The 21,163-nt window shown below is 39.9% G+C and overlaps 1 protein-coding gene across 1 annotated transcript in view; it reads right to left on the bottom strand.

Moving 5' to 3' along the window:
- LOC126085383 (caspase recruitment domain-containing protein 8-like) overlaps positions 1–9,129 on the bottom strand; it is a 73,037-nt gene extending 63,908 nt beyond the window's left edge. The window contains 1 exon segment of the mRNA XM_049900707.1: positions 8,777–9,129. Within this exon segment, the coding sequence (XP_049756664.1) occupies positions 8,777–8,814 (38 nt within the window). The 5' untranslated portion in view covers positions 8,815–9,129.
- Positions 9,130–21,163: the final 12,034 nt, after the last annotated feature.

Genomic DNA, 21,163 nt, shown 5'->3' with positions numbered 1-21,163 from the left:
AAATAAGTGGAACAGAACCTCAAATTCCTAAAAAAAAAAAAAAAAAAAAAGACTTACTGGACAGATGGAGACTGGAGGACTCCCTGAGACTATTGCCCTGAGATATTCTTCAAACTTTGAACTGAAACTAACACCTGAGGTCGTTTTGTGGCTGTATAACTGATTGGTTCACAAAATAACTAATATCAGCCATAAGTGCTGCGCTCCTTTAAAACATCACCTATATAAGACCAAACAGCCAACAATTACTTTTAAACAAAGATGAGAATATAAGGGGGAAGGGAAGCTAGACTAATGGAAACGGAACAACCAGAGCAAAATAATGACAATGTTCACACTTCGTGAAGAATGTAGCCAATGTCATCGAACAACTGGTGTAGAAATTATTGAATGGGAACCTAAACTGCTGGGTAAACCTCCACCAAAGACACAATAAAATACTGTTTTAAAAAAAAATGTAAGCCACATTTTCTATCTTAGAACAAGTCCATGGTATTCTGTATCTCATGGAACAACAAGACACACAGGAATCAAAGCCATCAAGAGTCCACACACTCTCTCACCATGTTTGGAGCTTTCTACTGAGGCTAGAATTCTCCTTTTCCAGAGATTTTTTTTGTTCCATTTATCAAATGTTGTCTTTCTCTCTCCACTGTGTCTCTAGGAACCCTGAAAAAATAAGGTTGTATTGTGTAAGTCAGAGGAACCTTCAAACAAATGTTAGCATTTTTTATCTCTACAAAATAGCCAGAATTGCTTATTGTCCATTCAAAAGAGATCTATCAGTTGAGTTGTCTCCAATAGTGGTATGCACTTGGAACAAAGAGCATAAAATGTGAAGTAGGAAAAGAATAACTTTTTTTCCCTAGAATGGTATAATCTGGATTATTTCAGTAATTTTTATTTTTGGTACAGCTGTTTTTGTTCAAATAAAAAAGACATAGAAACAATAACTTCTGGTGTTAGAGACCATCACCTGTCTGTCAATTTGTCGTTCTGTGGTGGCTTGCATTTGCTATGATGCTGGAAGCTGTGCCACCAGTATCTTACATACCAGCAAGGTCACCCATGGTGGACAAGTTTCAGCAGAGATTCCAGACTAAGGCAAAGTAGGAAGAAAGGCCTGGTGATATACTTCAGAAAAGTTGCCAGTGAACACCTTAGGGATCACAACAGAACATTGTCTGACTCGCTTGTTTTGGGTATGTCATCAAAAAAAAACAAATGTCATCAGGAGGGATTAATTGCTAGAGAACATCGTGTTTGGTGAAGTAGAGGGCCACTGAGGGCGAGGGAGACCCTCAGTGAGATGGATTGACAAAATAGCCACAGCGATGGACTTGAACATGCCAGTAATCATGAGGATGATGTGAAACCAGGCGGCGTTTCCTTCTGTTGTACATAAGGCCACCGCGATCCAATGTCAACTCAACAGCCGCTAAAAACAACAGCATAGCATGACTTCAGACTCCGTATTGTTTATTTAAAATTCTTAAGAAAAATATCTGGCTGGATCAGTTCTCACAGCTGAACTGGATTGGTTCTCATACTGAGTTGACCTCTAATCCAACTGGTATTAGAGATTTAGGATTTAAAATAGATAGACTCTAGGTGGACATATCAGGTTCTTGTTTCTGGGTTGACACCGTCCATAAATCATTTCAGTAGACAAAGCTTGTTGTTATTGTTAGTTGCCGTCGAGTTGATTCCTACTCATGGCGACCCTGTGTGTGTAGAGTAGAACTGCTCCATTGGGTTTTCAATGCTGTGACTTTTCAGAAACAGATCTTCAGGTGTGTCTTCTGAGGTGCCTCTGGGTGGGTTTGAACCTCTAACCTTTCAGCTAGTAGCCATGAGCTCAACAGTTTGTGCCAGCAGGGACTCCTAGACAAAGCCAAAAAGAATATATTTTTACATCTACATGTGTGCATATAACAAAACTAATTACTTCTCAGCTTTATCTAGCAATGCAAAAACAATCCCAAAATACTCCATGCTATTACTAACACTAAAACTACTGAATGAAATTCAGTTCTTTTTGCAGCTGTTTATTTTATTTTATTATTTTTTTTGCCCTTCGTTTGCCTCTCACTATTTTTTTTTTTATCATTATACATAAGAAAAAAAAGAAAACCCAAACCCATTGCCGTTGAGTGATTTCAACTCATAGCAACAGAGTAGAACTGACCCCTAGGGTTTCCAAGGCGTGGCTAGTAGATTTGAACTGCTGACCTTTTGATTAACAGCAGCTTTCTTACCCATTATGCCACCAGGGCTCCAATGTTATACAGTCACATAATTTGGGGGTCCTTCATAATTTTTCATTTGGTAGGGTAATTCAATTAATTTTTCAAAGTACACTTTCATTTCAATTTTTAGGGTTTTTTTTTTTTTTTTTTTTTTAAGTTTAAGGCCAATGGCCATCTAAAATCCAAGCCTTGTAACTTCTTAGCAGGTGATGGTTTTCAGCTGAAGTTCTCCGTGGGAATAATCAGCACATGGGAATTAGGAGAAGTAAGTTTCAGCATTTCAACTTCCAAAGTAAGAAACAAAAAAATTTTTTTGCCACCAACTGGTCCATCTACAATTACTAAATATCTAGTTATAGGTATAATAGTTATTCATATCTGTGCCAACTGGGAAAACCAATTCTGCCTTCTATCCAGTTTGTACAAGTCCCTGGTGATGCAAACGTTTGAGCACTTGACTATTATCGAAAGGTTGGCAATTTGAACCCACCCAGAGAGGCCTCGAAAGACAGGCCTGGCTATCTGCTTCCAAAAGGTCACAACCTTAAAAACCCTGTGGAGCAGTTCTACTTTGCACAAATGGGGTCACCATGAGTCACAATACTCAAAAACAACTAACAACAATAACAACAATCCAACTTGTAATGACTATATTAAAATCTACATACTTTTAAGTATTCCATTTAAGTTCAGTTATTATACATGTCATTGTTGTTGTTGTTAGGTGCCATCAAGTCAGTTCTGACTCACAGTGACCCTGTGTACAACAGAACGAAACACTGCCCCTTCCTGTGCCATCCTTACAATCGTTGTTGTGCTTGAGCCCATTGTTGTAGCCACTGTGTCAATCCATCTCATTGAGGGTCTTCCTCCTTTCTGATAACCTTCTAACTTACCAAGCATGATGTCCTTCTCCAGGGACTTGCAACAAATTTAATTTTACTTACTTCTTCCTGAACTACAAGCTTTCCTTTTCTTATGTAACATACAATTTCCTTTTACTCAAGTATGCAATGCATTGTTATTCTGGAGTTAATATTGTATGTACCCAAATGATTCCCAAAATTAGTACTATTTTACTTAATACTAATCATACATTTTTAATTTTCCTGCACAAAAATTTTAAAGAAGGTATAAGATATCTTGGCTGAAGTTCTCTAGGGTTAACTAGAAGTAACTGGTTGGCTAACCAGTTGTCATCAAGTCAATTCCAACTCCTGGCAACCTCATCTGTGCCCCTGGGGAGTGCAAGTGATCACTTACTCTGTGCTAACTGAAAGGTTGGAGGCTGGAGTCCACCCAGAGGCACCTCAAAATAAAGGCCTGGCAATGTACTTTCATAAAATCAGCCACCAAAAACCCTATGGAGCCCAGTTCTACTCTTACACACGTGCGGTCACCGTTACCACAAGTACATACGCATTTATTGAGATACTGTCTACAGTCTTTTTACGATTCATGAGTCAAAAAGCATTCCTTACTTTCATTATACATAGATTTCAAAAAAAACCACTGCTGTCGAGTCGATTCCGACCCATAGCGATCCTATAGGACAGGGTAGAACTACCCCATAGGGTTTCCAAGGCTGTAATCTTTATGGAGGCAGACTGCCACATCTTTCTCCCGAGGAGCAGCTGGTGGGTTGGAACCGCCAACCATTCTGTTAGCAGTCGAGTACTTTAGCCACTGTACCACCAGAGCTCCTTATACATATATTAACAGCCTAATAATCAATTATAGCAGTTCTAATTTCTCATATGTTTGGATAAGTACAAATACTAATTACCTTAAGAATTATGAATTCTGATATCCAAAATCCAGTTAATAATGTTATAATATGTAACCCAAGCAAAATACAATTAAGCCACTGAACAATTACTAGAAATATATATCAAGCTTATTTGTAAAACTCTATCCAGGACTCTTGGTATGAACAAGGAAATATGGAATAACTGCTTCCCTTTCTCTTACTGAATATCAATGAAGGCATTAAAGTGAATGAAATATCAATGAAAGCAATAAGCCCATGCAAACTCCATTTCAGAAAAACTAGGAGGTAGGCATAATCCTCAGACCCAAAAATTTCTCATGGGTTGCCAGAAATGTGGTCAGCCATCTCATGGCAAATCTGTGAGATGGAGTAGAGCTCCCCCGTGGGGTTTCTGGGAAGCGGCTGGTGGATTCCAACTGCCTACATTTTGATTGACAGCTAAGCTCTTAGCCACTGTGCCACCAGATAGGAGTGTGTGTGTGTGTGTGTGTGTGTATATATATATATATATATATATATATATATATATATATATACTGAACCAAACCCGTTACCATTAAGTCAGTTGCCCCGTGGGGTTTCCAAGGAGATATATGTATGTATATGTGTGTGTGTGCATGTGTGTGTGCGTGTGTGTGTGTATGCATATATATGTATGTGTCTCCTATATACATATATATAAAATAGGTATTATATTTTATTATATACCTATATTGATATTGAGAGAAAAAAGTTTGGCAGTGAAACATTTCAGGGCCTACACACACAGGGCAACTAGGATGACGTTTATTACTTAGGTGGGAGAAGCAGTGCTGTTTTTCAGAAGGGAAGGTTTTAAAGATAAACCTGACATGATGTAGAAGCCCAGTGTAAATATATGACAGTCAGCCTTCAAGGATTTATTACCTTCATCTATATACTCACAGGAGTCCCTGGGTGGCGCAGGCAGTTGGTGGGCTCAGCTGCTGGCCGAGGGGTTGGAGATTCGAATTGACCCAGAGGTGCCTGCGGGGAACGGGGGAGTGGGGGCAGCTGTTGATCTTCTTCTGAAAAATTGGCCATTGGGAACCCTGTGGAGCGCAGCTCTACTCTGGCACACGAGCTAGGGTCGACTTGATGACAATTGTCTTTTTTTTTTTTTTTTTAATGTATTCACAAGACATATATGATCTTTTTAACTGATGGGAAAAGACCATTTTTTTAATTAAGGTACTAATCCAAATATTTTAGTCCCTCAAAAATATACCAATTTCATGGAGAAACACATCAGCAACTTCATATGGAAGGGAAAGAAGCCCCAGATAAATAAGGCATTACTGAAAAAGAAGAACAAAGTGGGAGGCCTTACTTTACCTGATTTTAGAACCTATTATACTGCCACAGCAGTCAAAACACCCTGGTACTGGTACAACAACAGATACATGGACCAATGGAATAGAATTCAGAATCCAGACATAAATCCATCCACATATGAGCAGTCGATATTTGACAAAGGTCCCAAAACAGGGCAATGGGGGAAAGACAGTCTTTTTAACAAATGGTGCTGGCATCACTGGATATTCAACTGCAAAAAAATGAAACAAGACCCATACCTCACTCCATGCACGAAAACGAACTCAAAATGGATCAAAGACCTGAATATAAAATCTGAAACAATGAAGATCATGGAAGAAAAAATAGGGACAACGTTAGGAGCCCTATTACATGGCATAAACCATATACAAAACATTATAAAGAATATAGAAGACAAACTAGATAACTGGGAGCTCCTAAAAATCAAACACCTATGCTCATCCAAAGATTTCACCAAAAGAGTAAAAAGACTACCTACAGACTGGGAAAAAGTTTTTAGCTATGACATTTCTGATTAGTGCCTGATATCTAAAATCTACATGATACTGCAAAAACTCAACGGCAAAAAGACAAATAATCCAATTAAAAAATGGGCAAAAGATATGAATAGACACTTCACTAAAGAAGACATTCAGGTAGCTAACAGACATGTGAGGAAATGTTCACGATCCATAGCCGTTAGAGAAATGCAGATGAAAACTACAAAGAGATTTCATCTCTCTCCAACAAGGCTGGCATTAATCCAAAAAACACACAATAATAAATGTTGGAGAGGCTGTGGAGAGATTGGAACACTTTTACACTGCTGGTGGGAAAGTAAAATGGTACAACCACTTTGGAAATCGATTTGGTGCTTCCTTAAAAAGCTAGAAATAGAACTACCATATGATCCAGCAATCCCACTCCTCAGAATATATCCTAGAGAAATAAGAGCCTTTACACAAACAGATACATGCACACTCATGTTTATTGCAGCACTGTTTACAATAGCAAAAAGATGGAAGCAACCTAGGTGCCCATCAACAGATGAATGGATAAATAAACTAGGGTATATTCACACAATGGAACACGACGCATTGATAAAGAACAGTGAGGAATCTGTGAAACGTTTCATAACATGGAGGAATCTGGAAGGCATTATGCTGAGTGAAATTAGTCAGTTGCAAAAGGACAGATACTGGATAAGACCACTATTATAAGAACTTGAGAAATAGTTTAAACTGAGAAGAAAATGTTCTTTGATGGTTACGATAGGGGGGAGGGAGGAAGAGTGGGAGAGGGGTATCCACTAATTAGATAGTAGATAAGAACTACTTTAGGTGAAGGGAAAGACAGCACACAATACAGGCTAGGTCAGCACAATTGGACTAAACCAAAAGCAAAGAAGTTTCCTGAACAAGACGAATGCTTCGAAAGCCAGCATAGTCAGGGCAGGGGTCTAGGGACCATGGTTTCAGGGGACATCTAAGTCAATTGGCATAATAAAATCTATTAAGAAAACATTCTGCATCCACCTTGGAGAGAGGCATCTGGGGTCTTAAACGCTAGCAAGCAGCCATCTAAGATGCATCAGTTGGTCTCAACCCACCTGGATCAAAGGAGAATGAGGAACACCAAGGACACAAGGTGATTATGAGCCCAAGAGACAGAAATGGCCACATGAACCAGAGACTACATCATCCTGAGACCAGGAGAACTAGATGGTGCCTGGCTACAACCGATGACTACCCTGACAGGGAACACAACAGAGAAGCCCTGAGGGAGCAGGAGAGCAGTGGGATGCAGACCCCAAGTTCTCATAAGACCAGACTTAATGGTCTGACCGAGATTAGAAGGACCCCGGTGGTCATGGCCCCCAGACCTTCTGTTGGCCCAGGACAGGAACCATTCCTGAAGCCAACTCTTCAAACATGGATTAGACTGGACAATGGGTTGGAGAGGGATGCTGGTGAGGACTGAGCTTCTTGGATCAGGTGGACACTTGAGACTATGATGGCATCTCCTGCCTGGAAGGGAGATGAGAGGGTGGAGTGGGTTAGAAGCTGGCGAAAAGGAAACGAAAAGAGAGAGTGGAAGGAGAGAGCAGGCTGTCTCATTATGGGGAAAGTAATTGGGAGTGTGTAGCAAGGTGTATATGGGTTTTTGTGTGAGAGACTGACTTGATTTGTAAACTTTCACTTAAAGCACAATAAAAATTATTAAAATATATATATATATACAAATTTCATCCAAACTCCCTTAGGGACTGAATTTCTAGGCTGAGGGCTAGGGACTATAGTCTTGGGGGATATCCAGCTCAACTGGCATAACATAGTTTATAAAGAAAATGTGTATATCCTACTTTGGTGAGTAGTGTCTGGGGTCTTAAAAGCTTGTGAGCAGCCATCTTAGATACTCCACTGATCCCATTCCATCTCGAGCAAAAGAGAATGAAGAAAATGAAAGACAGAAGGGAAAGATTAGTCCAAACGATTAATGGACCATAACTATCACAGCCTCCACCAGACTGAGTCCATCACAACTAGATGGTGCTGGCTACCACCAACTGCTCTGACAGGGATCCCAATAGAGAGTCCCGGACAGAGCTGGAGAAAAATGTAGAGCGAAGTTCTAACTCACAAAAAAAGGACTAGACTTACTGGTCTGACAGAGACCGGAGAAACCCCGAGAGTATGGCTCCCAGACACCTTTTTAAGCTCAGTTCTGAAGTCACTCCTAAGGTCCATCATTCAGCCAAAGATAAGACAGGCTCATAAAAATAAAACGAGACTAAAGGGGCCCACCAGCCGAGCAAGAATGAGAAGGCAGGATGGGACAGGAAAGCTGTTAATGGGGAACCCAAGGTCAAGAAGGGGAGAGTGTTGACACACCATGGGGTGGGCAACCAATGTCACAGAACAATATGTGTATTAATTGTTTAATGAGAACTAGTTTGCTCTGTAAACCTTCATCTAAAGTGCAGTAAAAAAAAAAATACACAAATTTCAAAAGTGTGGTCAGGGTGGAGTGCAACAGAGTAGCAAAGAGGAAGTGTATGATGATTAAGTATAAAAGGAACAAGAAACGCTAGAAACAGAATTTCTTGTTTTTGCTAGAAAATGTTAGAAAAATATATCTAAAATATAAAATATGCCTAATCTATAGACCTTATTTGAATTTTGCCCACTTTTATTTAATGCCCTTTTCCTTTTCCAACATCTAATCCAGGACCCTAATTACATTGGGATGGACTGTTTAGCTGAGAGAAAAGAAGAAGATGTGGCCATGATGCTTGTCTTCCTCATGTCTGAAGAAATATCATGGGAAAAAAGACTAGATTTGCAGGTGGTGGTTATGTCTTCCGCTATTGTTATAAGAAATAGAAACTGAACTTTCAAAACCATTTTGAAATTCAGTAACTTACCTTTGCCAGTCTAACTCCTTGCTTGCTCTGCCTCTCATACAAGCTCACATCAGCCCAAGAGGATGGTGGCCAAAGGGCTGGGGGACTCTCTACCCAAAATTTCATTCAGGTGTGGAAAGTGATGATGACACACTGTTTAATACTCTCATAATGAGACTTTCTAGGGAGAGCAGGGTGGCTCCCAAGCAAGTCCAAAAGTGCCATGAAAGAGAAAGGATATAAAACTGGCTTACAGTTTTTATGGTAGTTTTTTAGGGGGTGGGGTTGGGGTGAGGGTGACAACACCCCCGCAGAGGTATGGGTGCTTTGATCCTCCCACTTGCCCAAGTAGGCCTGTACTTTCTGATCTGCTTGCCAGGATGTGAGGCAGAAGGGGAAGAAGTAAGGGTGGAGCTTAAACGCTGTTAGCAGTCGAACATCAGAAAGTGGTGTCAGACGCTTCATTACACACTACCAGTTTCCAAAACTAAAATAATACCTCAAAATGTAGATTCTGGGGGCAGAGCCAAAATGGCATTACAGACAGAAACACCACACCATTCCTCTACAACAAAGACCAAAAAAACTAAGTAAAATAGTTACAATCGTCAACCCTGGAACCCTGGGCATCAAATGAAGGGATAGGAAACTCAACCAAGCACCAAAGGAAGTAGGAAACTGACAGAGAGCAGAGAGTGAGGAAAGCTAAGGAGTGGAGATCCTCTACCAACTAATGCAGTGCAGAGATGCCATCTTGGACCCCTCAGCCACCAAGAGCATTCCACAGGGAGTGGGAGAAGTCAAATTCATGTCACTCCCAGCAGGAGATAGAGCACCCGGTAACCAGGAACACATGCTTTCCCACCCACTACCCTTCTTCCCTCTTTGTGGCCTCTACCAGAAAGGCCTCGGCTGGAGAGATGATGGCTCCTTGCCACCTGGACTCACTCCACCCCCACCAGGCAGTTGCTTCAGGGCAATTTTGTTGTTGTTTTTGTTGTTTGGCTTCTTTTAATTTTGTCTCTCTCTTGCCACCTTCCTTTCCTTTCTGCCCTCTACCTAGCTTGGTGTGTCATCTCTACTGCTTCTTGATGGGCTGTGTCCCACCACTCAGCTGGGGAGCCACTTACCCCATCCGCGCTGCCACGCTGGTGGGCTCCCTCGGGACATTTTTTTCTTTTCTTTTCTTTTCTTGGTTCCTGACTCTCTGTACCTTCCTTCCTCTTCTTTCTCCAGGTGCCATCTCCACTGCTTTTTGACAGGCTGTGCCATGCTGCTCAGCTGGGGAGCCACTTCCCCTGTCAGTGCCACTATGCCGGTGGGCTCCCTCAGGGCTTTTCTTTTCTTGATTTCTTAACTCTACCTTCCATCCTTTCCTTTATCCAGGTGCCATCTCCGCCACTTTCTGACAGGCTGTACCACACCACTCAGCTAAGGAACCACTGGCACATGGCTTCCCCAGTCCATACCGCCATGTGAGTGAGCTTCTTGAGGCATTTTTTTCTTTCTCAGCTTCATGTCTCTCTTCACCTTCCTTCCTTCCCTTTCTCCTGACCACCTGGCCACATGTGTCATCTCCATTGCTTTTTTTTTTTAATAATTTTTATTGTGTTTTAAGTGGAAGTTTACAAATCAAGTCAGTCTCTCACACAAAAACCCATATACACCTTGCTACACACTCCCAATTACTCTCCCCATAATGAGACAGCCTGCTCTCTCCTTCCACTCTCTCTTTTCGTGTCCTTTACACCAGCTTCTAACCCACTCCACCCCCTCATCTCCCTTCCAGGCAGGAGATGCCATCATAGTCTCAAGTGTCCACCTGATCCAAGAAGCTCACTCCTCACCAGCATCCCTCTCCAACCCATTGTCCAGTCTAATCCATGTTTGAAGAGTTGGCTTCAGGAATGGTTCTTGTCCTGGGCCAACAGAAGGTCTGGGGGCCATGACCACCGGGGTCCTTCTAATCTCGGTCAGACCATTAAGTCTGGTCTTATGAGAATTTGGGGTCTGCATCCCACTGCTCTTCTGCTCCCTCAGGGCTTCTCTGTTGTGTTCCCTGTCAGGGCAGTCATCTGCTGTAGCTGGGCACCATCTAATTCTTCTGGTCTCAGGATGATGTAGTCTCTGGTTCATGTGGCCTTTTCTGTCTCTTGGGCTCGTAATCAGCTTGTGTCCTTGGTGTTCCTCATTCTCCTTTGATCCAGGTGGGTTGAGACCAACTGATGCATCTTAGATGGCTGCTTGCTAGCGTTTAAGACCCCAGACGCCACTCTTCAAAGTGGGATGCAGAATGTTTTGTTAATAGATTTTATTATGCCAATTGACTTAGATGTCCCCTGAAACCATGGTCCCCAGACCCCTGTCCCTGCTACGCTGCCCTTGGAAACATTCGGTTTATTCAGGAAACTTCTTTGCTTTTGGTTTAGTCCAATTGTGCTGACCTCCCCTGTACTGTGTGCTGTCTTTCCCTTCACCTAAAGTAGTTCTTATCTACTAGTTAATTAGTGAATACCCCTCTCCTACCCTCCTTCCCTCCCCCTTCTCATAACCACAAAAGAATGTTTTCTTCTTAGTTTAAACTATTTCTTAAGTTCTTATAATAGTGGTCTTACACAATATTTGTCCTTTCGCAACTGACTAATTTCACTCAGCATAATGCCTTCCAGATTCCTCCATGTTATGAAACGTTTCACAGATTCCTCACCGTTCTTTATCGATGTGTAGTATTCCATTGTGTGAATATACCACCATTTATTTATCCATTCATCCGTTCATGGGCACCTTGGTTACTTCCATCTTTTTGCTATTGTAAACAGTGCTGCAATAAACATGGCTGTGCATATATCTGTTCGTGTAAAGGCTCTTAATTCTCTAGGGTGTATTCCTAGGAGTGGGATTGCTGGATCATATGGTAGTTCTATTTCTAGCTTTTTAAGGAAGCACCAAATCGATTTCCAAAGTGGTTGTACCATTTTACTTTCCCACCAGCAGTGTAAAAGTGTTCCAATCTCTCCACAGCCTCTCCAACATTTATTATTGTGTGTTTTTTGGATTAATGCCAGCCTTGTTGGAGAGAGATGAAATCTCTTTGTAGTTTTCATCTGCATTTCTCTAATGGCTATGGATCGTGAACATTTCCTCACATGTCTGTTAGCTACCTGAATGTCTTCTTTAGTGAAGTGCCTATTCATATCTTTTGCCCATTTTTTAATTGGGTTATTTGTCTTTTTGCCATTGAGTTTTTGCAGTATCATGTAGATTTTAGATACCAGGCACTAATCAGAAATGTCATAGCTAAAAACTTTTTCCCAGTCTGTAGATAGTGTTTTTACTCTTTTGGTGAAATCTTTAGATGAGCATAGGTGTTTGATTTTTAGGAGCTCCCAGTTATCTTGTTTCTCTTCTACATTCTTTATAATGTTTTGTATACTGTTTATGCCATGTATTAGGGCTCCTAACGTTGTTCCTATTTTTTCTTCCATGATCTTTATCGTTTTAGATTTTATATTCAGGTCTTTGATCCATTTTGAGTTCGTTTTCATGCATGGAGTGAGGTATGGGTTTTGTTTCATTTTTTTGCAGTTGAATATCCAGTGATGCCAGCACCATTTGTTAAAAAGACTGTCTTTTCCCCGTTTCACTGTTTTGGGACCTTTGTCAAATATCAACTGCTCATATGTGGATGGATTTATGTCTGGATTCTGAATTCTATTCCATTGGTCCATGTATTTGTTGTTGTACCAGTACCAGGGTGTTTTGACTACTGTGGCAGTATAATAGGTTCTAAAATCAGGTAAAGTAAGGCCTCCCACTTTGTTCTTCTTTTTCAGTAATGCCTTATTTATCCAGGACCTCTTTCCCTTCCATATGAAATTGGTGATTTGTTTCTCCATCTCATTAAAGAATGTCCTTGGGATTTGGATCAGAATTGCATTAAATGTATAGATCGCTTTTGGTAGAATAGACATTTTTATAATGTTAAGTTTTCCTATCCATGAGCAAGGTATGTTCTTCCACTTATGAAAGTCTCTTTTGGTTTCTTGCAGAAGTGTACTCTAGTATGCTTTGTATAAGTCTTTTACATCCCTGATAAGATTTATTCGTAAGTATTTTATCTTCTTGGGGGCTACTCTAAATGGCATTGATTTGGTGATTTCCTCTTCTATGTTCTTTTTGTTGATGTAGACGAATCCAACTGAGTTTTGTACGTTTATCTTGTATCCCGATACTCTGCTGAACTCTTCTATTAGTTTCAGTAGTTTTGTGGAGGATTCCTTAGGGTTTTCTGTGTATAAGATCATGTCATCTGCAAATAGAGATGCTTTTACTTCTTCCTTGCCAATCTGGATGCGCTTTGTTTCTTTATTTAGCCTAATTGCTCTGGCTAGGACTTCCAGCACAATGTTGAATAAGAGTGGTGATAATGGGCATCCTTGTCTGGTTCCCGATCTCAGTGGCAATGTTTTCAGGCTCTCTCCATTTAGGGTGATGTTGGCTGTTGGCTTTGTATAAATGCCCTTTATTATGTTGAGGAATTTTCCTTCTATTCCTATTTTGCTGATAGTTTTTTTAATCGTGAATGAGTGTTGAACTTTGTCAAGTGCCTTTTCTGCGTCAATTGATAAAATCATGTGATTCTTGTCTTTTGTTTTATTTATGTGGTGGATTACATTAATTGTTTTTCTAATGTTGAACCATCCGTGCATACCCGGTTTGAATACCACTTGGTCATGGTGAATTATTCTTTTGATATGTTGTTGAATTCTATTGGCTAGAATTATGTTGAGAATTTTTGCATCTAAGTTCATGAGGGATATAGGTTGATAATTTTCTTTTCTTGTAGTGTCTCTACCTGGTTTTGGTATCAGGGATATGCTGGCTTCATAGAACGAGTTTGGTAGTATTGCACCCTTTTCTATGCTCTGAAATACCTTTAGTAGTAGTGGTGTTAACTCCTCTTGTCTGAAAGTTCGGTAGAACTCTGCAGTGAAGCTGTCTGGACCAGTGTTTTTTTTTGGGGGGGGGTTGATTACTTTTTCAATCTCTTCTTTTGTTATGGGTCTATTTAGTTGTTCTACCTCTGTGTTAGTTTAGGTAGGTAGTGTGTTTGTAGGAATTCATCCATTTCTTCTAGGTTTTCAAATTTGAGTATAGTTTTTCATAGTAATCTGATATGATTCTTTTAATTTCAGTTGGGTCTGTTGTAATATCACCCCTCTCATTTCTTATTCGGGTTATTTGCTTCCTCTCCTGTTTTTCTTTTGTCAGTTTGGCCAGTGGTTTATCAATTTTGTTGAGTTTTTCAAAAAACCTGCTTTTGGTCTTGTTAATTCTTTCAATTGTTTTTCTGTTTTCTATTTCATTTAGTTCTGCTCTAATTTTTATTATTTCTTTTCTTCTGGTGCCTGTGGGTTTCTTTTGTTGCTCCCTTTCTATTTGTTCAAGTTGTAGGGATAGTTCTTTGATTTTGGCCCTTCTTTTTGGGTGTGTGCCTTTATTGATATAAATTGGCCTCTGAGCACCGCTTTTGCTGTGTCCCAAAGGTTCTGATACGAAGTGTTTTCATTCTCATTGGATTCTCTGAATTTCTTTATTCCATCCTTAATGTCTTCTATAATCCAGTCTTTTTTGAGCAAGGTATTGTTCAGTTTCCAAGTGTTTGATTTCTTTTCCCTGCTTTTCCTGTTGCTGATTTCCACTTTATGGCCTTATGGTCAGAGAAGATGCTTTCTAATATTTCAATGTTTTGGATTCTGCTAAGGCTTGCTTTATGACCTAATATGTGGTCTCTTCTAGAGAATGTTCCATATGCACTAGAAAAGAAAGTATACTTGGTTGCTGTTGGGTGGAGTGTTCTGTATATGTCTACGAGGCCAAATTGGTTGATTGTGGCATTTAGATCTTTCATGTCTTTATTGAGCTTCTTTCTGGATGCCCTGTCCTTCACCGAAAGTGGTGTGTTGAAGTCTCCTAGTATTGTTGTGGAGCTGTCTATCTCACTTTTCAATGCTGACAGAATTTGTTTTATGTATCTTGCAGCCCTGTCATTGGGTGCATAAATATTTAATATGGTTATACCTTCTTGGTGTCCCTTTAATCATTATATAGTGTCCTTCCTTATCCTTTCTGGTGGATTTAACTTTAAAGTCTATTTTGTCAGAAATTTAAATTGCCACTCCTGCTCTTTTTTGATTGTTGTTTGCTTGACATATTTTTTTCCGTCCTTTGAGTTTTAGTTTGTTTGTTTCTCTAAGCCTAAGGTGTGTCTCTTGTAGGCAGCATATAGATGGATCTTGTTTTTTAATCCATTCTGCCACTTTCTGTCTCTTTATTGGTGCATTTAGTCCATTTAGATTCAGGATAATTATGATAGGTATGAATTTAGTGCTATCATTTTGATGTCTTTCTTTGTGTATTGACAGCTTCTTTTTCCCACTTGATTTTATGTGCTGAGTAGATTTTCTTTGTATATTGTCCTTTCCTCATATGTGTTGTTGATTTTGTTTCTGCTGAGTCTGTATTTTTCCCTTGTATTTTATTTTGATGTTCCAGATAGTTTGTCTCCTTTGTGGTTACCTTGTTATTTACCCCTATTTTTCTGAATTTATAACTAACTTTTATTTCTTTGTATCGCCGTATCTTCCTCTCCATATGGAAGGTGTATGATTACATTTCTTAGTCCCTTTTTATTATTTTAATGTTGTCTTCTTTTATAGAATAACATTGCCGTTACCCTGTGTTTGGCTTTTTTTTTTTTTTTTTCTTTTTAAATCTTGCTTTGCTTTCTTTTTCTTTTGGATTTCCCTGTCTGGGTTGACTTCTGGTTGCTCTGCCCAGTGTTCTAGTCTTGGGTCAACACCTGATATTATTGATTTTCTAACCAAAGAACTCCCTTTAGTATTTCTTGTAGTTTTGGTTTGGTTTGGTTTTTACAAATTCCTTCAACTTCTGTTTATCTGGAAAGTCTTAATCTCACCTTCATATTTAAGAGACAGTTTTGCTGGATATATGATTCTTGGCTGGCAGTTTTTTTCCTTCAAAACTTTGTATAAGTCATCCCATTGCCTTCTTGCCTGCATGGTTTCTGCCGAGTAGTCCGACCTTATTCTTATTGATTCTCCTTCATAGGTGACTTTTCTTTTATCCCTCACTGCTCTTATGATTTTCTCTTTATCTTTGGTTTTGGCCAGCTTGATTATAATATGTCTTGGTGACTTTCTTTTAATATCTACCTTATGTGGAGTTCGATGAGCATCTTGGGTAGATATCTTCTCGTCTTTCACAATATCAGGGAAGTTTTCTGCCAACAAATCCTCAACAATTTTCTCTGTATTTTCTGTTATCCCTCCCTGTTCTGGTACTCCAATCACTTATAGGTTATTTCTCTTGATGGAGTCCCACATGATTCTTAGGGTTTCTTCATTTTTTTTAATTCTTTTATCTGATTTTTCTTCAAATATATTAGTGCCAAGTGATTTATCTTCAAGTTCAGAAATTCTAGTTTCTACTTGCTCAATTCTACTCCTCTGACTTTCTATTGAGTTATCTAATTCTGTAATTTTATTGTTAATCTTCTGAATTTCTGATTGCTGTCTGTCTATGGATTCTTCCAGCTTATGAAACTTTTCATTATGTTCCTGAATAATCTTTCTGATTTCTTCAGTTGCTTTATCTGTGTGTTCCTTGGTTTGTTCTGTGTATTGCCTCGTTTCCTTCCTGATGTCTTGAAGAGTTCTGTATATTAAACTTTTGTATTCTGCATCTGGTAATTCCAGGAATGCTCTCTCATCTAGAAGATCCCTGGATTCTTTGTTTTGAGAGCCTGTTGAGGTGATCATGGCCTGTTTCTTTATGTGACTTGCTATTGACTGTTGTCTCTGAGCCATCTATAAGTTATTGTATTTGTTCATGCTTGCTTATTGTGTCATAGCTGCTTGCTTTGTTTTGTTTTGGTATATGGCTATGGGTTGCTTGAGTGACCTAGCTTGATTATTTTCACCTTTGGAGCTCTGGTGTCCTGTCCCCAGCTGACTAGAGCTGTTATCAGGTATATCAGTCTAGGAGTCCATTCAGTTTTCTTGTATGAATTCAGCTCAGGTTTCCAGGTAGCTGATATCAAGTGTGTGGTACAGGCTCTGTCCTACAGTCTTAGAGGGGCAGGAGTGATTGGCGTATATACCGGTATCTGATTGTAGCAGGGAGTCACCCTCTGAACAAGGCAGGGGGTTGAGAACCAACCCCCAAGTGTCCCTGAGGAAAACGTGTCTCTGTTCCCTACAGCATGCTGGTGGGTGGGCTCTGCAGAGTGACCATGGGCACCCAAATTTTTTGTTGTAAGGACTGGGAGGTACCAGTTATCCCTGGACCCCTGTCATGGGTGGCTGGCCGACCCAAGTGGAGCCACCAGTCCTTAGGTCCCTGTTGTGGGTAGGTGAGAACCTTGTTTAATAGGCAAAGCAATGTCAAATGTCAAACAGCTACCTCTCCACCGCACAGCTGAAATGGTTGGAGTTTGCCAGCAAGGGCCTATTCTCCCGGAATAGGCCCACACAGGTCCATGCAGAAGGCACAGGTGCTCAAGGTCCATGGACGGTTTATGCCTGGACAGGAGCTGCTTCTGTCCTGAGCTCCCCCAGTTAATGGAGCTAGCAAATTATCTTTTCCCCCCAGTTGCAAATTTTTTCCTTCCCCAAGGCCAGGAGAAGGGCTCTAGGTGCTCACCAGGCTCTATCTCAGGCCCAGGGATTCGGCCGCTGAAGCTGGCTTGGGGGTGGGGAGGGCACGGTAAAATGTACTCAAGTACTTAGCTTTTGCAGTTCTCCTCAGGTTCCGGAGGTGTGAGTGGGCTGTGTGGCTGGCTGCTTCTCCCTGAGGAAACTGGAGCTGAACACTACTACCAGCCCACCACCACCACCACTACTCCGGGGATGGTGCCTGAGGTCTCCGCAATTCAATTTCGGCAACTCCTCTCCGCTTCTGAACAGTCTCTTCCTTCCCCTGCCCCTCAGTTCATTGCGTAAGCTTGCCTTTGATGCTCAGGGCTCCCAGCTTGTCACAAATATACTCCTTTCACTTGTTTTTGGGGGGTCTTTTTTGTAAAGAGGGCTCGATAGAAGCACCTGTCTATTCCACCACCTTGGCTCCGCCTCCTCCATTGCTTTTTGATGTGCAGTGACACACCACTCAGCTAGGGAACTACTGACACACACCCTCCCTGAATCACACCGCCACACCAGTGGGCTTCCTTGATTTTTTTTTCACTGTATTTATTTATTTTTATTTTATCTTTTGCTTTGTTTTGTTTTGGTTTTCTTTTTTTTTTTTCTTTTGCTTTGAGCTTCTGTTTCTCTCTCCTTTTTTCCACAACCACCTAGCTCCACACAACACATGCTGTCCCTCCCCTCCTGCCCAATTGTACTGCATGCTGAACCCCACATCCCCGAGTGGCATAGGTGTGGACCACCACGCCCCATCCTTCACTGCCCGCAGCCCTGCCCTGTTAGCCCCAGTATATGCCGCAAATGACCCATCCCTACCCCTCCCCCTCCACTGGACCTGCCTTGCTGCACCACAGCTGAGTGACCAGCCCAGCCCACCTGTACACGGTGGTGAGAAGTATCATGCCCACAGACAAGCAAAGAACAAAGAACACCCAGCTCACCTGCCCAGACATAACCAAATAAAGCAAAAAAGCATGATGAAACAATCAAATCCACAATCAAGAAACAAAGAAAATAATTCCCGAATGTCCCAAAGAGAGCAGACAATATCAAAATGTATACAAAAAAAAACAGAACAGGATGGCTTCAGAAAACATCCAAAACAAGACATGAGATGACCTTCCAGGAGAAGAAAAGGTGCTGGAACTACCTGATAGGGAATTCAGAACTCTAACATTCAGGGCTATCCAAGAGATGAAGGAAAACCCAGACAAAAATATGGAAAAAATAGACAAAGTCATGGAAAATACAGAATAAATCATTGAAAAGACAGACAATACAATGGAAGATACAGGAAAATAATAATGGAACAAAATGTCAAAATAAACAAACAGCTAGAAATCATACAAAAAGAAGAATTAGAAATGCAAAAGATAAACAATAAAGTTTCAGAAAAAGACAGTGCCATAGAAGGTTTTAGTAACAAATCTGAAACAATGAAAGACAGGATCAATGAAATTGAAGACAAATCCTTGGGTACCAATTTGTTTCAGGAAAAATCAGAGAAAAGAGTGAAGAAAAATGAAGAAAGCCTGAGAAGGATGTGAGATACAATCAAAAGTGAAAATTTGCTTGTGATCAGAGTTCCAGAATGGGGGAGAAGACAGAAAACACAGAGAGAATCATTGAAGATTTACTGACAGAAAACTTCCCTGATATCTTGAAAGACAAAAAGCTGACTATCCAAGAAGCTCAATGAGCCCCATATAGGATAGATCCCAAAAGAAAATCACCGAGACATATCATAACCACACTCACTAAAACCAAAGACAAAGAAAGAATTCTGAGAGCAGCTTGAGAAAAATGAAAAGTCACATACAGAGGGGAAACAATAAGACTAAGCTCTGATTACTTGGCAGAAATCATGCAGGCAAGAAGGCAATGCGATGACATACATAAAATCTTGGAAGAAAAAAAATTGCCAGCCAAGAATAATGTATCCTGCAAAACTCTCGCTCAAATATGATGGTGAAATTAGGACATTTCCAGATAAACAGTAATTAAGGGAATATGTAAAAATCAAACAAATCTTACAAGAATTATAAAAGGGAGTCCTTTGGTTAGAAAGCCCACAACATCAGACAATAGTTTGAATCTAGGATACAAGACCACATCAGCCAGATACCAAACTAAGTGATGAACTCTCAAGGATAAAACAAAACTAAAAAATGTACAACAGGGAACCAGAGATGTCAATCTGTAAATGACAACAATGTCAGAACCATAAAAGAGGGAATAAACAGTATAAGTATAGAACTTTCAAATGGAGAGGAAGTCAAGTCAATATCAAGCAATAAAAAGCTGATTCAAACTTAGGAAGATAGGGGTCAATTACAAGGTAACCACAAAGAAAGTTTACAAACCTATTCACCAAAATAAAGACTAAAAAAAGTCTCAATAAACACAAAATCTACAAAAACGAAAGAAAACAATCCACAGACAAAAACAATTCAACACAGGAGAATAAGAGGAACAAAGAAAGTGTGAGCACCACAAAAAGAAAGCGCTACAAAATGATGGCAATAAACTCACACCTATCAATAATCACACTGAACATAAATGGCTTAAATGCACACATAAAGAGATAGAGAGTGACAGAATGGACTGGAAAAAAAAAAAGCAAGACCCATTAATATGTTTTCTACAAGAGACACACCTTAGAAACAAAGATATAAACATATTAAAAATCAAAGGATGGAAAAAATATATATCAAGCAAAGAGCAACCAAAAAAGAGCAGGAGTGGCAATACTATTCTCAGATAAAATAGACTTTAAAACAAAACCCATCATAAAAGACAAAGAAGAAAATAATATAATGATGAAAGGGACAATCCATCCTGAAGACATAACCATAATAAATATCTATGCACCCAACAACAGGGTTTTGAAATACATAAAACAAACTCTAACAGAACTGAAAAGAGAGACTAACAGTTCTACAACAATAGTAGGAGACTTCAAAACACCACTCTCAGTAAAGGACAGAACATCTAGAAAGAAACTCAGCAACGACACAGAAGATCTAAAGGCCATAATCAACCAAATTGACCTTATAGACATATATAAAACACTCCACCCAAGAGCAGTAAAGTACACATTCTTTTCCAGTGCACATGGAACATTTTCCAGAATAGAGCACATCTTAGGCCACAAAGCAACCCTCAACAAGATCCAAAACACTGAGATAATACAAAGTATCTTCTCTGATCACAACACCATAAGGGTAGAAATTAATAACAAGAAGAGCAAGGAAAAAAAATCAAATACCTGGAAACTGAATAACATCCTGCTTAAAAACCACTGGGTAATAGAAGATATCAAAGATGGAATAAAAAAATTCCTAGAATCAAATGAGAATGAAAATGCTCCATACCAAAACTTTTGGGACACAGCAAAGGCAGTGCTCACAGGTCAATTTACAGCAACAGATGCACACACCAAAAAAAGAAAGGGAAAAATTAAAATATTAGCTACACAACTCAAACAAATAGAAAGAGAACACCAAAAGAAGCCCACAGCCACCAGAAGAAAGGAAACGATAAAGATCAGAGCAGAAATAAGTTAGAGAATAGAAAAACAATAGAAAGAACCAACAAAACCAAAAGTTGGTCCTTTACAAAATCGACAAACCATTGGCAAATTGACAAAAGAAAAACAGGAGAGAACACAAATAACCCAAATAAG

Source organism: Elephas maximus, chromosome 11, assembly GCF_024166365.1.
Source record: "Elephas maximus indicus isolate mEleMax1 chromosome 11, mEleMax1 primary haplotype, whole genome shotgun sequence".
In the NCBI taxonomy this organism is placed as follows: domain Eukaryota; kingdom Metazoa; phylum Chordata; class Mammalia; order Proboscidea; family Elephantidae; genus Elephas; species Elephas maximus.
The sequence above is the reverse complement of the archived record's forward strand: the minus strand, read 5'-3'. Positions and strand labels throughout refer to the sequence as shown.